Source organism: Melospiza georgiana, chromosome 8, assembly GCF_028018845.1.
Source record: "Melospiza georgiana isolate bMelGeo1 chromosome 8, bMelGeo1.pri, whole genome shotgun sequence".
NCBI classification, from domain to species: Eukaryota; Metazoa; Chordata; class Aves; order Passeriformes; family Passerellidae; genus Melospiza; species Melospiza georgiana.
The window spans coordinates 21,303,444-21,323,354 of NC_080437.1; the positions used below are offsets into that span (position 1 = coordinate 21,303,444).

General features: G+C 39.2%; 1 protein-coding gene across 2 annotated transcripts in view; it reads right to left on the reverse strand.

Annotated features, from left to right (window-relative positions):
* Window positions 1-2,490: 2,490 nt before the first annotated feature.
* Window positions 2,491-19,911, reverse strand: part of PLCE1 (phospholipase C epsilon 1) — a 137,244-nt gene continuing 119,823 nt past the window's right edge. For both annotated transcript variants that reach the window (XM_058029094.1, XM_058029093.1), the window contains 11 exons: window positions 16,169-16,300; window positions 14,683-14,973; window positions 13,598-13,761; window positions 12,440-12,701; window positions 11,459-11,577; window positions 10,163-10,291; window positions 9,225-9,434; window positions 7,279-7,440; window positions 6,911-7,129; window positions 6,006-6,184; window positions 2,491-4,930 (listed from right to left, as the gene is read on the reverse strand). In XM_058029094.1, coding sequence (XP_057885077.1) covers window positions 6,026-6,184; window positions 6,911-7,129; window positions 7,279-7,440; window positions 9,225-9,434; window positions 10,163-10,291; window positions 11,459-11,577; window positions 12,440-12,701; window positions 13,598-13,761; window positions 14,683-14,973; window positions 16,169-16,300 — 1,847 coding nt within the window. In that variant the 3' untranslated portion in view covers window positions 2,491-4,930; window positions 6,006-6,025. The remainder of the gene's footprint in view (window positions 4,931-6,005; window positions 6,185-6,910; window positions 7,130-7,278; window positions 7,441-9,224; window positions 9,435-10,162; window positions 10,292-11,458; window positions 11,578-12,439; window positions 12,702-13,597; window positions 13,762-14,682; window positions 14,974-16,168; window positions 16,301-19,911) is intronic.

Genomic DNA, 19,911 nt, shown 5'->3' on the forward strand with positions numbered 1-19,911 from the left:
GTTAACATAATACTGACTTTTTGATGTCTAAGTTACATTTGGAATATGTATTGCATTTTTCCTGTTTTTCTTCTGATGTCCTCTAACCATTTATCTCATCTTGAAATGATTTTGAATTTGGTGGTTTTTTCCCTTCTGATGAATCTTGACACTGGCAAATTAAGAATATTGAATTTAAGTTCTAAGCTATCATCATGATTGAATGCTCTACTGCAGTGTCTTCAATAAAGCATTGCTGTCAAGAATACTGGACAAATGGACAAATACAAGGTAAGAATGTTTGGGTCGTGGGTTTGTTTTTTTTTGGTAGGTAATTGTCTCCACATTCTCCAAATATTATTTATTGTCTGACTGTTTTAGAATCCATTTTCAGCTACCTGTTTGCTTTGCAAAGAGCAGGTGAAATATATGAAATAATTTAAAGTTGAGTAGTGGGCTGTCCCTGGCTGACAGCTAATGCACTTCTGCAGTGCTTCATCTGTGATGTGATAATGGTATGTGTGTAAGTTTTGCAAAGCTTTCCTTTAAGTTAGAAAATATCTTATTTTCTCTAGGGTATTTCGTCCTTTATCCTTGTTTTATGTTTCTTAGGTAGTTTTACAATTAATTTATTTCTCTTTTAATACATTTTCAATATTGATCACACTAGGTCACCAAGTAATTAAACATAATTTACAAATATTTTTAGAACAGACATCTGTGTATTAAGGGATTAGAAAATACCTATGTATTATATTATACATATAAAATACCTATGCATTATATTATATTTACTATGTGGACTACAAACCTGCATGCATAACACTAGTGATAACACTGTCTGCCTACGCTGTCATTCCCATTCATTTTGAGGAGTTCTTTTTAGTTTAATTGTTAAGTGTTTGCAAATACAGATGTGATTTAAATTCTGCAAAATCACAAGGGGGCCATTTGTCAGTACCTTTGTCAGTTCAGGAAAGCAAAAACTAAGATTCAACATCTTAAACCATTTATTTTTTTACAACATATACAAATACAGTTTATTCAAGTCAGCAGAGAGAAAACAGTCCAGGTGGAAAAGTCTCTTTTAAAATTGTTCATTTTACATAATTTCCAAACATATAAAGACTGGCACATAGTGATGTTGCATTGTCAGAATATTTTGACATGCTTGAAGAGGCAGAGGAAGACAACTGTACAAGTCATTCTGAAAGAGCTTATACATCTATTGGAGCAAAATCTATTTACTGCTATTTATTTTTGTGTTTAATTTGCTAACTCTGCCAAAATGTCTATCACTATTTAAGTTACAAAATATTTATCACAGACAGGAAAAAAACTGCCACCATTGGTACATTTAGTGGGCTACACTAGAAGTAAACTGAGTTTTACAGTGGAATAGTAACAGACAGTGATTAAACACCAGATGTTAATTGAAGCATTTGAAGAGCAGAAAAGACAGTTGAGTTTCAGAAGCTGCAAACTTAGCCTCTAAAGCTACCAGCAGTTTTCTCTTTTTGAAAATAAATGATGAATGGAAGAGAAAGTGTTGTTGAAATATTTGGATATTTCTGTGTTGAAGTGTTTAATTCTCGAAAGCCTGTGAGTTCTAGCAGACACCTTCCTAAAAGCAGCTATTCAGACACCTCACCTGGTAATATTTGTAAGCAAGGAAAAAAGTGTCACTAGGCTTAAAAGCCCAAAAGCTGAGATGGTATTTTTTAGAGTTCTGACTGCTGTTGCTGGAGTCAGTGAGACAGAAGCAGGAAGCCCTTTGGGCGGCAGAGGAAGCAGCTCCCGGAGTCCCCGGTTCCTACAAACGGAGAGCTCTGCACGCACACAGCTCTGGGACTGCCCAGCTTTTGGCTCTGACAGTCACACGCTGCAAGCACCATGTGCTGCACAGCAAAGGGTCAGAAACTGGTAGAAAAGGAGCAGGTTTTAAATAGTACAAAATAGAATACTTTTGTGGTTTTGCCAATAGGCAATGGAGCAGGAGAAGCAAGAGATTTCCACCTGAAAAGTGTGCGGTGCAAGGCCTGCTACTGCTCAGAGACTGCATGTTTCTGGAAGATGTTGATTATTTACATTCTTTTCTTTCAAACTTTATCCTGGAAGTTGCTTCCTGTAAATAGTTTGTAATGTAAAAATGAATGTATTTTCCTAATTGATGTCCATACTCAGCCGAAAGCATGGAAAAGGACAAAGTTATTTTGTCAGTTTTGTCATAGGAATGTGTGGACAGATTCCTGCAGAAATAAAATCTGTGGCTAAACAGAATAAACATTCCTAGTAGTGTAACAGCTTAGCACATGAAAGCTCTTTAACTGAGCTTTCACAAACGCTAACAACTCCCCCTTGCTCTTTAATGCTTCAAGTGGTGGTGTATTTCCACTACTTGGAACTAGCAAGAGGAAGGGCACTGCAGTTCTTTCCCAAATTCACCCCAAAGTGCATCATGTTTCACCAAGAAAAGCTCACCTGGATATTTACCAACACTTAAACTTTAAATTAAGTGATGTGTGTATTTTAATGAAAATACTGGAACAGGTTCATTAGTCTTGCACAGTTCCAGATGTCTACATGCCTACAAAGTTTGAGTTTTTAAATAAAACTAAATATTTTGCTGTTCTCTTTCACTGTGATAAAGAGCAGACAAAGGAGGTTTTAACTGTGATTGATGATGAAGATACTTACATAAATAAGTTATTCCCACAGCTAGAAATATTGTATTTGCAGAAATAGTACAAAACTGCTGATTTTAAATGTCCACAAGACTTCAGGCTAGTGTTAGGCCTGTGGTGCACAATATGACATGACTACTGATGTCCCCTTTGCTTCCCCATGATTATTTTAAATCTATGTGACAGAAAAGCACTAGGGGATGACAAAATGGGTATAAGAACTTTCTATGCTGAATCCAACTAATTAGCAAGGGTGTCTGCTAGCCTACTGTGATATTACAGGTGATACTAAGAATTTTCAGAGCGGCTAAAGATAAAAAACAACCCAAAAAAACCACACCAACAAAAAAGAAAAAGCTAAGCAGGCAAGGGCAAACTACAGGACATTAAGTGTTTTTAAAATGCCATAAAAACAGCAAAAGGAAAAATTTCTCAGTGACATCAAACTGCAGCTGTGTTAAAGTAACAGAGAGAATGAAACTAACATTTAAAAAATGGTTGCATTAGTTGAACTGTGCAGCAGGTTGATGTATTTCCCAGTAATTCCAAAGTATCCAAAGCAAATTATGCATATAGAGCTATGGGTAAGTTGTCACTTCTTAACATTTTGCTGGGGCTCAGTCTTTCCCTTGGGAGGGTGAGGAGGGAGCACGTGTCCCTCACAGGGGCTGCTGCAGCTGGGCCTGGAAATGAGTGACAGGATGCGCTTGTTGGGGGCCATGATGGCAAAATGCTGATTTGGTACCTAAGTTCAAAACTTAACTTTTGTGAAAGATGAGCAGTGGGAAGTGCATGGCCTCTGTGAGGATATGCCACTGAGAAATTTGACTTTTTTGTATGTCTGTCTGAAAGCTGGAAGTGACCTCAAGAGGGCACTTTTTTGCTTTGGTAAATGGCTACCTTATAGGCATTTTCTGTAGTGTATAGTGAAAGACTTCATAGTTTCTGGTGACAGAATGCAGGTTCTGTCTGCTTGTTTATATGCCAGTTAATAATTCTGTTTTCTTTTATTTCACTTCCTTATTCATGGGGGGAATGGCATTAGCTGTCATGAGACTACTGCCTGTAACTTCTTTCCTCTGTTTAGGGTTTGCTCTAGTGAAACAAAAACATGTGCAGAGCAGTTTGTTCCCCACAGACACTCCTCTTGTGGGAGATGAAGGGGATGGCTGATGGCAGCAGTTGTTTAATTTGTGCCCCTGTAATGGATTATTTTAAATAACTAAACACACCAGTAACTCCCATGGAGGGAAAAATAAGAGACTACCGTAACTAACTTAGATAACAAAAGATGAATTCAGCACACAAGTAAAACTTCACAACAGTGGTGCTATGTAAACAGAATTGTCAAGAGTTAAAGTTCTTTATACTCTCTGGGTTTAACAGACAAGTAAAAAGACAGTTCCTGACTCCACGGAAAAATGTGGTTTGAATTCAAAATTTTGAAATGTTAATTACACTTATCAATGCATTGTTTTTAATTTGGTCAGTACTGGGTATTAAACATCTTGTGCTGAAAAGAAAGAACCAGAAAAGTTCTAACATTTTTTTCCTCTAAATCCAGAGAAAGATAAAAAAATCTGCATTTTCTAAAAAGTAGTATATGATAAATATACTATACAAAGGCATGTACTTTGAAACATGATAATAAATATTCTTTCTTTAAACACAAGCCTGGAAAACAAAAATTTATAAGAAGAAAATGTTGTTCCTTGCCAAGGTCTCACTACCAGTAAGGTATACTCAGGTATTGTACATTATTTTGTTAACGTAGATAAACCATAAATAATTTTGAGTGTTTTGTGTATATTCACCAAAGTTAAACAGATATGCAAAGGAAGTTACAGTATATTTAAATCTCTTTACAATCACTTAACACAGTGTTTAACAGTAATCATCAGGTAAAAGTGCGTTATTTTAATATAATACACATAAAAGACCACTCTGGTTCTCTGCCTTCTGATTCCTTAGAGGCAACAAGCTAAAATTATCTTTTGTTTAAAAAGGGGAGGATGATGACACGTGTTTGTTTACAACATACAGTCCAAGAAAACTTCTCCATCCGCCTATGGAGAATCTGCAGATGTGAAGAAACAGGAAGAGAGGAATCTTCCGAGAGCTGACAGGCACCTTTCCCATCTACAGCCTCCCATTTAGGATTCCCAGAGTCTGGATGTTAATCCAGCAGCATTGCCTGGATTAAGCATCTGTAGCACAGGGCACACAGTTCTGACCAGGTCAGTCCGCAGCAGGATCCTTCAAAGGCACTGCAGAAGGATTCAGTCATGTAAATTCCACATTTGGATTTCAGAAAAAAAAAGGGAAAAAACCACCCCAAGAAAACACAACAAAACAAAACCCCATCAAAACAAAAACCCAGCCAAATGCAGAAGAGGGAAAGTGACTCTGATTTTCCCATAATTTACTTTGCTTTCCTTGAATTCAGATTGTTTTAATGCATTAGGGTTTTATAGCAGCCTAGAAATAGGCTATCAAATTAATCCTTTCCTATTTGAAATACTTTGCAAATGAAAACAGTGCTTAAATTCTGTTAATTTAGTGACCTAGCAGCAGCATTACAGTACATGTTAAATAATGCTTTAATAATTAGATGTATACAAAAAAAATCTTAAATTGGCCATCAGTGAGGTGGGATTATCAACACTGAAAAAGATTTCTAGTTCATTTGCAATGAGCTGCAACTTCCCAGCAGCTGTCACAGTGCTGTAGTAGCACTGTGCATGTGTCTGGTTAGTGTACAGTGCTGGGCAAGTGGCACTTACTATCTCCAAATAAATGGGACAGTCTTTGTTGTGTATTTCATCTGTTTGAAGTCAAGCAAGATGGAAGAAATTGAAGAGATACACAAAGGATAGTGTAAATGTTTAAACATTTCTGGCAAGATTTCCACAGACAGAAATTAACACTACAAACTTGTTCTAGCTAAAAAAGAGATCACCATTCCTGATGATTTTATTATTAGGACATAACAAAAAACAATAAAAACTCTACTGCTCACTTCCATTTGCCACAGCCCAGAGCAAAAGAGTAAGAGAGTGTTGCTAGTTGAGCACAATTGTTGAGAAAAAGGAGAACTGCAAAATCAACTGGGATGCAACATTTTGGATTAAATGGCCAGAGAAAGTGGGTGAAACCACCATTCTGGTTCACTCTGAGCCCTTCCTGATGTCATCGTGCCTGTGCACACCAGTGTCTGAGGCTTTTCTGGATCATTCTGCCAATGCTTGTACCTCGCTTGGTTTGCTCAGCTCCAGCCTGGGAGTGGAATCTTCTGGGAATGCTGCTCTGAAAGGCTGCCCAGAGCTGGGCTCTGTCCCATACCTGGGCAGGCTGTGCCAGGACTATTCCATGATGTCGCTGAAGGCCAGGGCGCACGCGGCTCTCTCCTCCCTGCCCTGGCCACTGTCGGACACGAAGCCCCGGTACTGCTTGCTCGACTTGGTCAGCTTCTTCAGCTCACTGGTGAAGGAGATGCCTCTTCTCTTGTCATCTCGTGCTGCCTGCAAAAATTAAAAAAGATCATAGAGGTGGTTTAACAGCTGCTTGTTCGCTGGGAAATAAGGAATGAATATGAAAAGACCTGACATACTGCTGAGCAGGCCTCCCTTTAGGAATTGAGTACGGCTGTGCTTTCATCCAGGCACTTCCTTCTGATTGTTCTGAATAAATTAATTAAAAATTACTCATTGTTAAAGATGTGTTTAGCAAATTTGGTAATCTCTGCTTATAATGCAGTTACTTTAAAGCAACAGCAGCTGTGGATTGGTGATGTTTGCAGCTCCTTCTCCCAGCAGGCATGTGCTTAATTCCTGCCATTTTTTAAAGCCTGAGATAAAGCAACAGAACAACTTTTTCACTGGCCAGGAATAAAGGGGACTTTATTCCAGTAGCTTTAGCTTTTAAGTTCTGCCCATTTGAATGGTCCTTTATTATGATAGGGAACATGGCATGCACAGCCAGAAGGTTTTGAGAAACAGCTGGTAGCAGATAAAGGTTGCTCTGGATTTGCAGGCTGTGAGGGAATTGTATTGCTGAACATAACTGATGCAGTTTTGCAAAGGAATAAGTAAGGGAGGTTCAGAGAAAAGAGGAAATTTGCTTTTTGCTGTAGTCTGTCCTCTCCACCTGCTCTCATGCCTTTGTGTCCCCCTTGCATGGAAAGCAGGTTCCCATTAAGCTGATCACACACCATCTGTAACATCTGCTGCAAATTATTGCATCTTTACCTGAACCTGTTCTTTGAGCTTAAGGATAAATTTTCCTGCTCCCTTCCACTTGCTTTGGGCCTGAAACACACACTCCTGATCAGAGAGAATCCTCTGAGATGGTTTAGATGTTGAAGACTTTTTGTTTGCCGGCTCTTTAGTCACCTCTTCCAAGAGCACATAATCACTTGGGTTTGGATTGCTCAAAATGCTGTAGGAGTATTTGGCTTTGCAGAGAGTCTGTTTAAATAGAAAAACAAAAAAACAAGGCATTCTCTCAGATTCAGGTTACTAAATCAATTCTTCAGTTAATGCTGAGAACAAATCCCACCTTAGCGTGTTTGAAACCAACTTCCAGCCCACATGCTGAGGTGGGCACGCTCCCTTACCTGCTGTATGACATCCTGAGCAGTGCTGAGGCGCGGAGCTTTGATCACCGTGCGTGGCTGCTCTGGGGAGACATCATGTACCTGAACAAAGAAGCTGTCATCCTCAGAGCTGAGGGCTGCTTCTTCCTTTGCTTCTTGAAAGACATTTCTCTCATGTAAATTCTACAGAGAAAATGACAGACAAATTCATTTACTGAAGAGAAGTAACTAGTAGCTGGTGGTCACACAAGGATTTTATTACATGGAAATTGGAGACTGCAGTTGCCTTGGGTCCATTTTGTTAAGTGCATTTAAGAGAGGTTTGACAAGCCACTATGGCTAATAATAAATAATAATAATAATGCTACTAAATACCCATGTTTTCTGAAATCAATATCTGAAATACCTTTCATAGTAGGCGAGGAATGGAGATGTTTGCATAACATCCTATTTCACAAAAATGGTCCCTTAAATCCTTCCTTTATGTCTACAAAATGATGTTTTGTCATGTAATGGTGCCAGTACAATGGGAGAGGGTGGAATGGGTTCTTTTCTTTCTTGTTCCTGCACTAAAGCCAAAAGAATTTAGAGCCAGAATCTGAGTGAACATTTTTTTGTGGTGTGGAGCAAGAGGAAGGCTGTATGTTTCTCTCTCCCTTTTCAATGACTACTGCAGATTTTAGACAGAATTCCTCCTTGAACCTTCTCTCAGAGAATGCATTTCTGTCCAAGCGTTGGAAAACTTGGAACACAGCTGGGATTCATAAGCTGTAAATATGGGCTGTGTATTGCACCCTGTCACTGGACCTGCTCCTTGTTTTTCCAGTCAGATTTGCAGCTTCATTTCTAGCCCAAGCTCTGACATGCTGCTGTCTCCAGAAAGGCTCAAAATTATGGATAATGCTTTGAGGTACTCACATAACAGGACAGAACAACAGCATAATTTTCATATGAGCTCAGGTAGATTTTTACCCATTTTCTGAAGGAACGTGGCTTGGCAGGACACATGTGGCAGCATTCACTGACAGAGGCAGTGCTGCAGTCAGTGGAATTCTATTTCTACAAACAAATTTCTACCTTGTTATTTTTGTTCCAAAGATTAGATATAAAGGAAACCAAAATATGGACTTGTGTAAAATAATAGCAATTCAGATTGACGCTTTATCAAAAGTTCTGTCAAAATAAGCAAAAATACATTTTTTTCAGTTTGAAGTATACCATAGCACCACTGTAATATATATATAAAATAAATATATTATATATATAAAATCAGTGTACTAAGCAAGCGTTTTTATTTGCCTAACTGACCAAAGAAAGTGCATCTGAAAATGGGATCATTAAGCGTCTTTCTCCTACTTTTTTTGTCTCTGTCTCACAAGCCTGGGCACTAGCATATTTTAAGCTGTGGATGCTTTGCTCATAATGTAAACTGAAGTAATCTTACTCCTTTAAATTAAAAGAAATCACCTATTTAATTATTTTAGCCTATAAATGATAATTTAATCATCTTTTGAGGCTTTTAGACTTATTCTTTAATATTAAAATTATTTCTAATTTTTCTAGACACATGATAAGTTGCTGCTATCTAAATTGATGGTGGTTTTCTGGAGTTCTACTATGACCCTTTGGTATTAACTGTTATCTTTATATTAATTTCCTATCATGGAATCATCGAGATTTGCATTAAATTAGAACTATCACTCCAAACAGAGTCACTGAACTGGTGACTGAGCCATAATGAATAAACACCACAGAGCTGAGCTCAGGGAGGTCCAGTTGGTGTCACACAGGTGTACAAAGTCCATTTGTGCTTCTCACTCAAGAGTTAAGTTTGTTTTTAAATAATGGACACAGCATTGACATTACTCACTGAGTAGTGAAACAAATACAGCGCCCTTTTGTTTTGTGGCCCTAGGAACTATTTTTAGCTACTTTTGTAAATAATAATTTATCTAAAACAGACTTACTTCCTCTCGAGTTTTAAAGATAATTCGTCCAACATATCCTTCTTCTGGGAACCAACTGTTTAAAAGCTGCACTAGCCCTTCTTCAGGACCAATCACTCTCTGGAATGGTGGTTTTCTGCATTCACTCTTTTCTTTTGATATAAAACTTTTCTCTTCCATCAGAAAATAGTCTGCAGCGCATGACTCGGTGCCTTTTATGGTAGCCAAGAGCTAAGACAGACAACACACAACAATTAGAATGCTAAATATAAACACTGCATAATTAGTAGTTATAAATGAGAATGAATAAGGAAGCTTTAAGAATCAGTAACTATTCTGACAGTGCAGGCAGGATTTCTGATGTGCTATTTATTATTCAGATATTTTACTCCAGGGTAATGTCCTGTTCTCTTTAGCCCAGCCAAGCAGTTCAACTATTCCAGACAAGGCAGTACTATTTAAGCTTATTTTGGTCCTTTTTGGCTGGCCAGAAAATTTATTCATAATCCCAGGACAGTACAGTCTTTTCCCACTGCTAGAATAACAATCCCTGCTGAGTTAACTGGTTTTTCTACTCATGAACTTAGCCCTCTAACTTTTACTCTCTGTTCCTGCGGTGCCTCAGTTCAAAGAACTGTGCAGAAATGTTTGCCTTTGTTGCAAGGAGAACCCACAGCACCCATTGACTAGAGACATTGCTTTTCTCATCTGCATATGCCCAAATATTAAAATACTAATAGGGAATATGTCTTAAGATTAAAAACCCTTTCTCTGAAGCCACTATTGGGAAAATTCCAGTGCTTATATTGTGTGTTTGCTGTGTAATTAATTGCACAGCAATGCATTTCTAAGAGCACCCCTTGCTGGGATGAGGTGTGAGAAGTGCAGGGAGACAGAGGTGCAGCAGATGTTAGTGTGGATTCTGGCAATGCAGAGCCTGCAGTTCAGCAGGAGCTCACCTGATGGAGCAGCTGTGCAGCCGTGGTCCCTGCACTCACACTGAACACAGTGAAAGGCTCTGGGCCTGGAATTCCATGAACTGTCACTTTGTAAGTCATGGCAGCTTTCCTTTCTCCCGGGCTAAACAACTGTTCAGACAACATTCAACAGGTTACTGGACGTTTTTACACAGGCATGTTATTTCTAGGTTGCTTAAAAGAAACTGTACACACAAGTTGTGAGTGCCTTGACAAAGCAAAGCTGTTCAGTTCATACATGGCTCTTCCTTACACTACAGATTAAGGCATCTAAAAAACCCCAACAAACCCTCCAAAAGCCTCCACCGTCTCTTGAAGCTGAAGAAAAAAAGGAAGATTTCCAGTGGGAATACATAAACTACCCGTGGACAAAGGGCCAATCTCCACCACTCATTCCCCATTCTAGCTGAGTTCACATATTTGGTTTCAGCATACAGATTAATGGATGAAAAGCAATAGCTTTGTTTCAACCTCCAAACTCTTTGTTCTTCCTTTCTACCCTAGTAATTCACCGAGATACAAATTTGGAATGTATTCACAGGAGGGAATATCTGCAACCTATCTGCTGCACACACAGGAGCTCAGAAGGTTTTATCTAAGACTTTAGGAGTTGGCAAAATGATAAAATACATTTTTAAAGTTGCCAAAACACAAGTAACCCAGGTAACCTAACAGTAAGGGCTTTTAAACAAAAATCACATTTATGCATGCATATTTTTATATATACAGATACCTGTATGTATGTATACATACTTGCACATATAAACAACGGATGTGCACACATATATAAATCTGTACATATTTATGGAACTACAGAGTTCATCTTTTCTTATAACAGAAGTCAATTTTATTCTCATTATTTCAAAATTGTTGGTAATTTATGTATTTATGTCTTCCTTTTTTTTTTTTTTCTTTTGGTCTCAAATGCTTTGCTTACAATTCATGCACAAAGGAATGCATGAGGCTGCACTGAACCTGACTGCTCATTCACACTCCCCCAGTCAAGGAGCATATTTCTTATTCTATACCTAAATACAGCAGAGGAGTCAGACTTTGAAAAGATTTAAAAATATTTATCTTCCCACAGTTTTATCCAGGTGGGATAACCTTCTTACTTCCACCAAAGAAGAAGAAGAAGAAGAAGAAAAAAAAGAAAAAAAAAAGAGGCATCAAGGTATGTATGAAGAATGTCACTCTGGCTCTCTAAATCTTCACACCACAGTAGTTATTAAACCAAGAATACAGGTAATTCATGCACACAAACAAAACATAAATTACCATAGATGCAGGCAGAGTGTTTCCAGAGGGACTTTCTTCCATTCTCCGACTGTTAATGAACAAACTGGAAATTTCTAATGTTTCATTGTGTAGGTTATGGAGCTGGACATGTCTGTAGCCTAAAGAGGAAAAATCCTTCTGTAAATACTTTGTCACATCCTAGGACACAAGTCTCATAAATGGAAAAATCAAGTTTGCTGTTTTTATAGCTACACTTTGCCACACAGGTAGGATTTGAAGCACTCTAATAGCACTGCATTAACACACAGTACAACAGGGAAACACAAATCCTATTGATCATAGAGTGGCTCATAGAGCAGCCTGCCTTTGTTTTATCATAATATTCAGTACAGTCATACATAAAATATCTAAGTATCAGAACACAAATGAAGCAAGGTCAAATTCTCATTGGAAAACACGTGTATGGCCAAATCTCCTCACACAGCAACCCAGACAGTTGTGTGACATTAGAGTGGTACAAAGCAAATGTAAAAGAGCTACTGGCAAGATGGAAACTCTCTCCCCCAGGTGTCACACAATTAGTGATGGGGTTTTTTCACCCTTTCTCCGACTCCCCTTGAGCCATGGCTGTGAGAAGTGCAATTGCCCTCTGCACAGTGCTCAGCTGTTGCAGCAGTTTCTTGGGCAAAGGACAAGGCAGGAATGAAATCCCCCCAAGCTTCCTAAGGGAGCAGCCAGTCCCCTGGTGACACAGCCTCAGGATGGGAGCAGGTGTGTCCCACATGGCCCTGCCTCCACAACAGCACAGGATCAGACCTTTCACAAGCCACTGGGGCGGCTGCCAGCTCCCTGGAGTCCCAGCTCAGCACTGCGCTGCCAGGCCGTGGTGTGCTGTCTGGTATTTGCTCCCTGTCTCCTCTAGAAAAATGCAACTGATTAAAAATTTCCTTCTGGCAGGATTCAACCCAGGAATGTGCTGGACCCTTTTGGCTGAGGGTGCCAGCACTGTTCATGCTGTACCTCTCTTCAGCGCTTTCAGGGGAATGATCCTCTGCGCTGTGACAGCCGAGCAGTTGTTTTCAACCACGGCGAAGCGCAGAAAGACCAAATCCTCGAAGTGAACGCGGAACAGGAACTGCTCGTTCCACATGGGGTTGAGGGTGTTGCGGTGGATGGGCTTGGTGCGGAAGTGGCAGCTGTCCAGGGGCATCCCCAGCACGTCGATCTCGATGCAGGGGCTGCCCGTGCTGTTGCTGGGGCAAACGTTCTGGCCAGACACGATCTGCAGCAGAGGGAGGAGCACAGAGAACTGTTAGTGGGGCAATCCCTAAGCTGCCACGACCCTGAGCCAAATACTGCTCTGCACAGCCCTAAGCACAGTTTTACAACACTCACTTTTGGGATTGCCAGGGCAGTAAGTTCAAAAGCAGAGCTCCCTCAACCGTCCCACCCCCAACACCACTGCTATGGTATCTTTCCTCTGAAAAAATACAACTGTTCAAGGCATCTGAACATTAATCCACAATGAATGTACCAGTAATGCAGTCAAAAAGGATCACTTTCTTCTCCATTACTCCGAGGTGATGGCAGTGAGCTCTGGCTTGCTTTGGCATACACAACACAAGAATTAAGTGTGCAATTACCACAGCTGGGAAAATTCTGGTTCTTATGAATTTCACTTTTCTGACACATTTCCTGGAAAGGACTAGCTTCTGAGAGTACATTTTTTTGGCCACAAATCCATGAATTATATATCTTGTTATATGACTTACAAAAAATTTTTTTTTCAAGACTCAGTACAGCTTTTCATAATGGCTTTTTGTGCAGCTTTTCAAGTGTTCACAAATGTGTAGAACATCAAGGCACATGTGTAATTTTACACAGTTGTGTAGTCCCAGGGAAAATGCTTTCAGGACTGAGTTTCAACAAATACTGTGAAGGAAACAGGGGAAGTAACTATGGATACAAATCAGCCAATGCAATGAAATAAAGACAAATCTTTGTTCCTTTCCTCTCCAATTTCTGTCAGTTAGGCTGACCTTTGGAAGCAACATTGAAAGACTCAATCTTTTCATTTAGAAGCATAAAAAGTGACTACAATACTGATTAAAGACTCTAGTTGTATATTGTCTACTTCTATCTGTTTGCCTGTATGAAATTCTCTTTTAATGTACTTACTGTTAAAGAATATATAGCTGGCTCCTTATTATCAAGATCTCTTTCCAATGGACAAAAATGCTGGTACATTGAACAGTTTTTATCCCACAGAACTGGAGGTTTCAGCACATATCCACAGCCACCGTTAGCCTCAAACATTGCTGCGTTGAGTTGCAGAGGAAGATCTGCAAAATTAAGGTAGCCAAAACTGACAGAGAGCAATGGTACAATGGAAAAACCGCAACAGTGAAGGCAAAGTCATGTTTGAAATATCTTTTTTAAACTATTTTAGTTATGTACTATTCCTGGTTTTCACAACTATCTGTGATTTATGTGTCCAACCTATCCAGTACTTACACAAAACTCTAAGAACAGTTCATTTTTTCCTTTCCATTGTCTTTATTGAGCTGTAGGGCTTGCCTACAACAGTTCTCTGGGAAGTCTCTAGGAATGTGCCCTGAACTGCATAATGAATCACAGAATATTCTGAGTTGGAAGGGACCCACAAGGATCATCGTGTCCAGCTCATAAGAGAATGGCCCACTGGGGATCAAACACACAGCCTTGATGTTGTTAGCACCATGCTTTAACAAACTGAGCTCATGCCAGGTTCTGTAGAGCACTGTAGATGACCTAATGGATCCTCCATGGAAAATGTGAAGGAACACAAGATAGGATAGCAAATATTCAAAAAATGTTTTGACCAACATTAAACCAACATCCAAGGCAGCACTTCCAAGTGAAAAGTAGTTCAGTACTTTTTTATGCTTGAAATTATCAGGAAGGGATAAGAGTTACTTGAACTGGGAGAAAAAAAAAAACCAACCTTCATCAATAAAATAAAAATAAAAATGGAAGTATTGCTGTCCAGGCACTTCTGGGTTATCAGAGAACCTGGTGCACTGGCATAAAGCTCCTGGACTCTGAAGTCACTGCCCTCATAGCCCAGACTCTTGTGGTATGAACCTGCTTGTGGCTGGAGTGCAGGTACAGGAAGGTCCCCCTCAGGACAGCAGGGAAAAATAAATAGGGAAAATACAAATTCACAACTTAAGGCCTCCTGTCACATTTCCAACGCATTAAACCCTGTGTTTGTGCAGCCTTACCGTCTGTTTGGTAGTTCAGAGCCACGAGCTGCACGCCGTGGAGCCAGAAGATGAGGGGCTGGGGGTTGGAGGAGTCGATGCGCGTGGCAGCGGGGTAGGTCCGCAGGAGCTGGCAGGTGGTGTGCTGGATCAGCTTCTGGGAGTAGCGCCTGCAGAGCCGCTTGGCAGCGTTCTCGTTCAGGGACGAGATGTGGTAGCACTTGGGAGTCCTTATGATGGCACTGAGGGAGGCTGGAGAGTTGTAAGGAGAGCAAGAATCTTCCCAGGTCGGCCGCATCACATCAAAGGGACCTGGAAAATAAACAGTGCCCTCAAGGTACGGCTGCAGGTGCAGAGGCTCCACAAACGCAATGTTTTCTAGTGGAGTATGTGTGTGTGCTTCGGTTATGGTAGAAAAAGGTGATCCTGGAAAATGACACTACTCAGGACAAGTGTCACAGTCCTTCTGACACAGTAAGAACAATCCTTGAGAGGAAACACAATGTCCAAGTATTGAAATAATACCATGATTAGATGTGCTAACAAGCACTTTCATATATACCTAACTGGCATCTGTCAGTTAGGAAAAATTTAGGAATTAAAAATTAAGGAATAAAAAAATTAAATTAAGGAATAAAAAATTAAATTTAGGAATAAAAAAATGAAATAAAGGAATAAAATTCCCTTCTTCTCATTTATGCATTTTACATGAGGAAGAGAGGCAAGACTGAAAGCCATCTGCTAATTTTCCAAACAGTCTACAGAGACTGCAGAATTTGGGGAAAAAGACAGCAAAATACTTATATGCTTTAGAATAAGGCACCACACTTCTTAATTTTTAGGACACTGGCCTCTAGAAGGAAATCTCTCCTGTCTGCTTCAGCCATGCCCTTGGGCTACAAGAAATACAACCCTCCCTGAGCCAGAAAATGAGTTCAAAATATCTGTTTATGGCACTCACTTGAAAGTCAGGGGATCTGGGTCTTACTCCCGCTCCAGAGCCTTTCCTGTACTTTCTCTGTATTTCTTTACATCTGTTCCTAGGCAGAGGCACAATTTCCAGGTTCACAAACTGAATCACCTACAGAGTCTAATTTGCACAATTATGCATTTGGACTTGGCCAAATTTCAGGCCCCTAAATTCTACTTCAGACAATAAAAATTCTCTTCTGGACCAGCCCAGCAGTCCTGGCTTTCATTTGTACTTTGAAAATATTCACTTATGTCTTTAAAAATATAAATTTCAAGATACTTAAAATGTACATTAGTTTCAAATTGCTTATGAATTAGGGTCATCACATTTCTGATCAAGTAATCCTAATATTCCACACTCACCACTTCAGTTGTAACAGTGGTACTGTAATAGCTGCTGTGCTAACGGAAAACCATTCCAAAGTTTAACGTTTTACACATTGCAAAGTATTTGATCTTTAACAACTTGGTCTGCTACATGTGTTGGATTACAGAGTCATTCCATGTGACTGGTGAAAGAAGATGCTAACTTTACCTTTTCCAGATGCTTTGGCAAGAGCAGCTGACTCCCCAGGGCTCAGCCTGCCAGGATTGTTGCCAAAAATGGACTTCCTGCTTTTTCTTTCTTTTCCTCTGCTAGAGCCAGATGGGTTTAGAGTTGACAAGCCTATTCCCATAAATGCAAAATAAATGAGCCAAAAAACATGACCAAGAGGGCATGACATTTTCCACCATATTTTACATTATTTTTGAAGGTATGAATACTCTTGTTATATAGCACACAGGACAAACAGTGTATTTTCTCCACAATTTAATCTTAACATCTTTAAATATATACACACTTTTATATATGTATATATTATGCATGGTTTAATATATAATGCATATATGTATACATTTATATAATATATATAGAAACCCATATGAAACAATAAAATATACAATCCTCTCTGTGTGATATAACTTTTCTCCATTTTACTTTTTGGCTTGAAGAAGGTAAAGGCTTCCTATCAAATTACTAAATGGTCCAAACTGATACTAAAAAAATATGCAGTAACAGTCCCAATGTATTCATCCTAGGACTAATTTAAAAAAATAAAAATCTTTCCTACAAAAGTAATAAATCAGTAGCGAATATAATGAAATTAATCTAGGTTACAATACCTACATAATTAAATAAATGCAAGATTATGATTGAAAGATATAATATTATAAATATTGTATGTCCAAATGCTGTTGGTTAAACAGTTTAACTTCAAAAAATGTTTTCAGATTCCTCTTCTTCTGTTTATTTATACTTCAGTATTGCTAAATACAGTTAGGTGTGCAAAATCCATTACATATTTAATAGCCAATACATACTAGGAGTAGAGCTGGAAAGCTCTAGTATAGCTATTATTCAAACTTGTGCATTCTAGAAACATAATCATTAAAAGTCATGACCTGAATCCTGGTGAAGTAAACAGACTTAATCCCACTTAAGGTCAGTTTTTTTCTGTTGGCTTGGAGAGAGCACAAAGCAGATCAAAATTAAAGTGCACAATAATTATTCTGGCACCCACAGCAGTGAGATGTGGGATGCTCTCAGAAACTCAAGATGTATTTGTGATATGGAATGTAACAAAGCAAATACACTGTTACATGCCTAACTGTGACTCCTAAAACTTTCCACCTTAAGTTACAATAATTCACACCTGCCTAAAGACAGTTCTGGATTTAATACTAATATTTCAAACACAAATGTAAATCACCAAGAGGATACATTGGCCTCTTCTGATTTAAGTCTGCCCACAGCTGCAAATTTTCAGCTCTCAATCTCTATGGCATGTGTACATGTACTTACTAAAATTATGCACACAGTTTCAATGGAACTGCTTGGGTTAGTAAAATTCAGAACATACATAAATGTTTTCCATGTTGGAGATGTATTGTCTCTTTGGGCCAAAGCATACACATAAACCACAGAAGATGGTAGAAACTGGGATCAAGGAATATGAATTGAATTGGAGAATGAGGAGTTATGCACTGTGTGCTTCCAGCACTATTTAAATCCAGTTTTGAATGGATCAAATGGATTTGGCAAGTAAGATCCAGTTTCAAAGTCCTGTTGTGGAGACAGTCACTGAGGAAACAAACTGACCTCATACATCACCAGAGTGCAGTGCAGAGCCCCAGGGCTGACAGCCCAGCGTGATGGCCACAGGGCACACTGCAGCTGGCAGCTTCCTTTTAGTCTCTCCCATGCTCTGCATGTTACACGTCTCTTCCCACACACAAGCTCCATTTTTCACTCCAATTTAAATTTGACTTCAAAATAAAGCTTTACCAATTCACAGAATCATCAAATCACAAAATAATAGAGGTTGACAAGGATATGGAAGTCATCTGGTCCAACTCTGGTCAAAGCAGGATCAGCTCAGATTCCACCATACTGTACACAAATCCTACTGTACTACCACAGCGTCAGAGTAAATGTTCTGTGTTTCCCTACAACCCCTGTGCCATGTTTTTCAAGTTACAGAATTCAGTGCCCCTCTCATGTGTTAGACACAAGCACAGTGCTTTACTGCTTCTGGACTCAATCCAGAGGATTGCAAGCTTCCCTGCCCTGCTCCCTCTCACCACGCTAACATAACAGGTTAAGCTGCGATTCCCACCTTCTCACCGTGTGTTTCCAACCAACAGAAAGTCTGCAGGTTTGCAGACCTTAAAAGGGAATTTACAGCATTTTCATATGCAGGGTGCCCCTTTTTATGTTCACTTTAGTTTCCTGAGAAGTGCTATTATAGGGGCAAGTAATCTGATATGATGGAAATGATGGTGACAAATTTAATGCTGGTGAGCGCAGGTGGCTCCCTGCCCCCTCCACTTGATCATGCAAATCCTGCTCTCATGTACTGAGTTTCTCTACTCATTGTGTAAGGATCTCAGCACCAAGGGGATGAGCCATGTGCCAGCAGCAGTGCTCAGCGGTGCTCCACTGCCCTCAGCTTGGGTGACCCAAGAGAACAGACCTCCAGCCTCCCAGATAATGGTGCAATGATATCCAACACACTGGAAATCAAGTTAAGCAAGGACTGTTAGGCCAAGGAGCACAGAAACAACAAGAGCCATGGTGGGTTCCTTGTTACCAGAGGTTTTATAAGCAAGAAATGTTATTTTCTACACATGATAAATTCTGTTTTGACCAGGGAACACTTAGGGAAGTCTGTGTTACCCAGTAGGTTACGGTAAGTGAACATTATGGTCCTTGTCCTTTTTTATAGTCACAAATCAGTGTTTAACATTTAGGGATGCAAGCAAGTGTAAACATAGAACAAAATTATATGAAGACAGAAGAAATAAAGTATTAACACAATTGATCAGACACTGACATGAATTCTACCCTCCCTATTTCCAAAACTCCTGCATTTTCTGAGCTGGTTAGGAACACAGGCACTAGAGCTCACAGTTATGGATCTAGCAGCCTTGCTCCATCATTCATGGGCAATACTGGGTAGGGAACTGCACCACATCTGTGCTCTCCAGCAATCAATCAGTGGCATGGTGGCCATGGAAGCCTACATTCCTCCAGAGGAGGCAGTATTTGTCTCAAAGGAGACAGAGTTCACTGGAAAAGTAATTTCTACAGCTTTATGTGTTCATCTGTGAAAAGAGATAATCTTCTTAATTGTTCTATTCATGATCCCTTTAGAGCAAGAAGAAGAAATTTGAGAAGGAAAGCAGGTATTTCTTTAATAACCAGTATTACATTAAAAATTAAATACTTCAAAGTTTTCTTAGAACATCAGAATTTTTTATGTGTCAAAATGCTTGGAACAACCCAAACTATCCCCATTTAATCTTGAATATCTTTCCTTAAAAGAAAATATTTTACTTGAAATATATCTCATTGCAGATTTCATTAAAAAGAGTATCAGATTTGGATATTTAGAAGGCATTATTTTTACAAGTGACACCTACAATTTTTGAAGTTATAAAAGAATGTCTGTCCATTTTTCAGCATGTTTATCTTGCCTATTTGACACTATTTTATGTTTGGTTAGCTTCTCTAATCTGATTAAAGTTCTGTTTGTGTAAGATCATGATTTGGCAGAATCGCTAATTTTTCCACAGAGAACCATTCCACTAAAGAGCAGATTTTTCATTCAAAACATTAAACATATCAATAAACAATAAATTCCCAATTTAAAAGTATTTATGTACATAGTATGAGCCAAAATATACCCAACCTTGTATTTCAGTACAGAACAAGTGCCTATCAGTGATCTCTTCAGT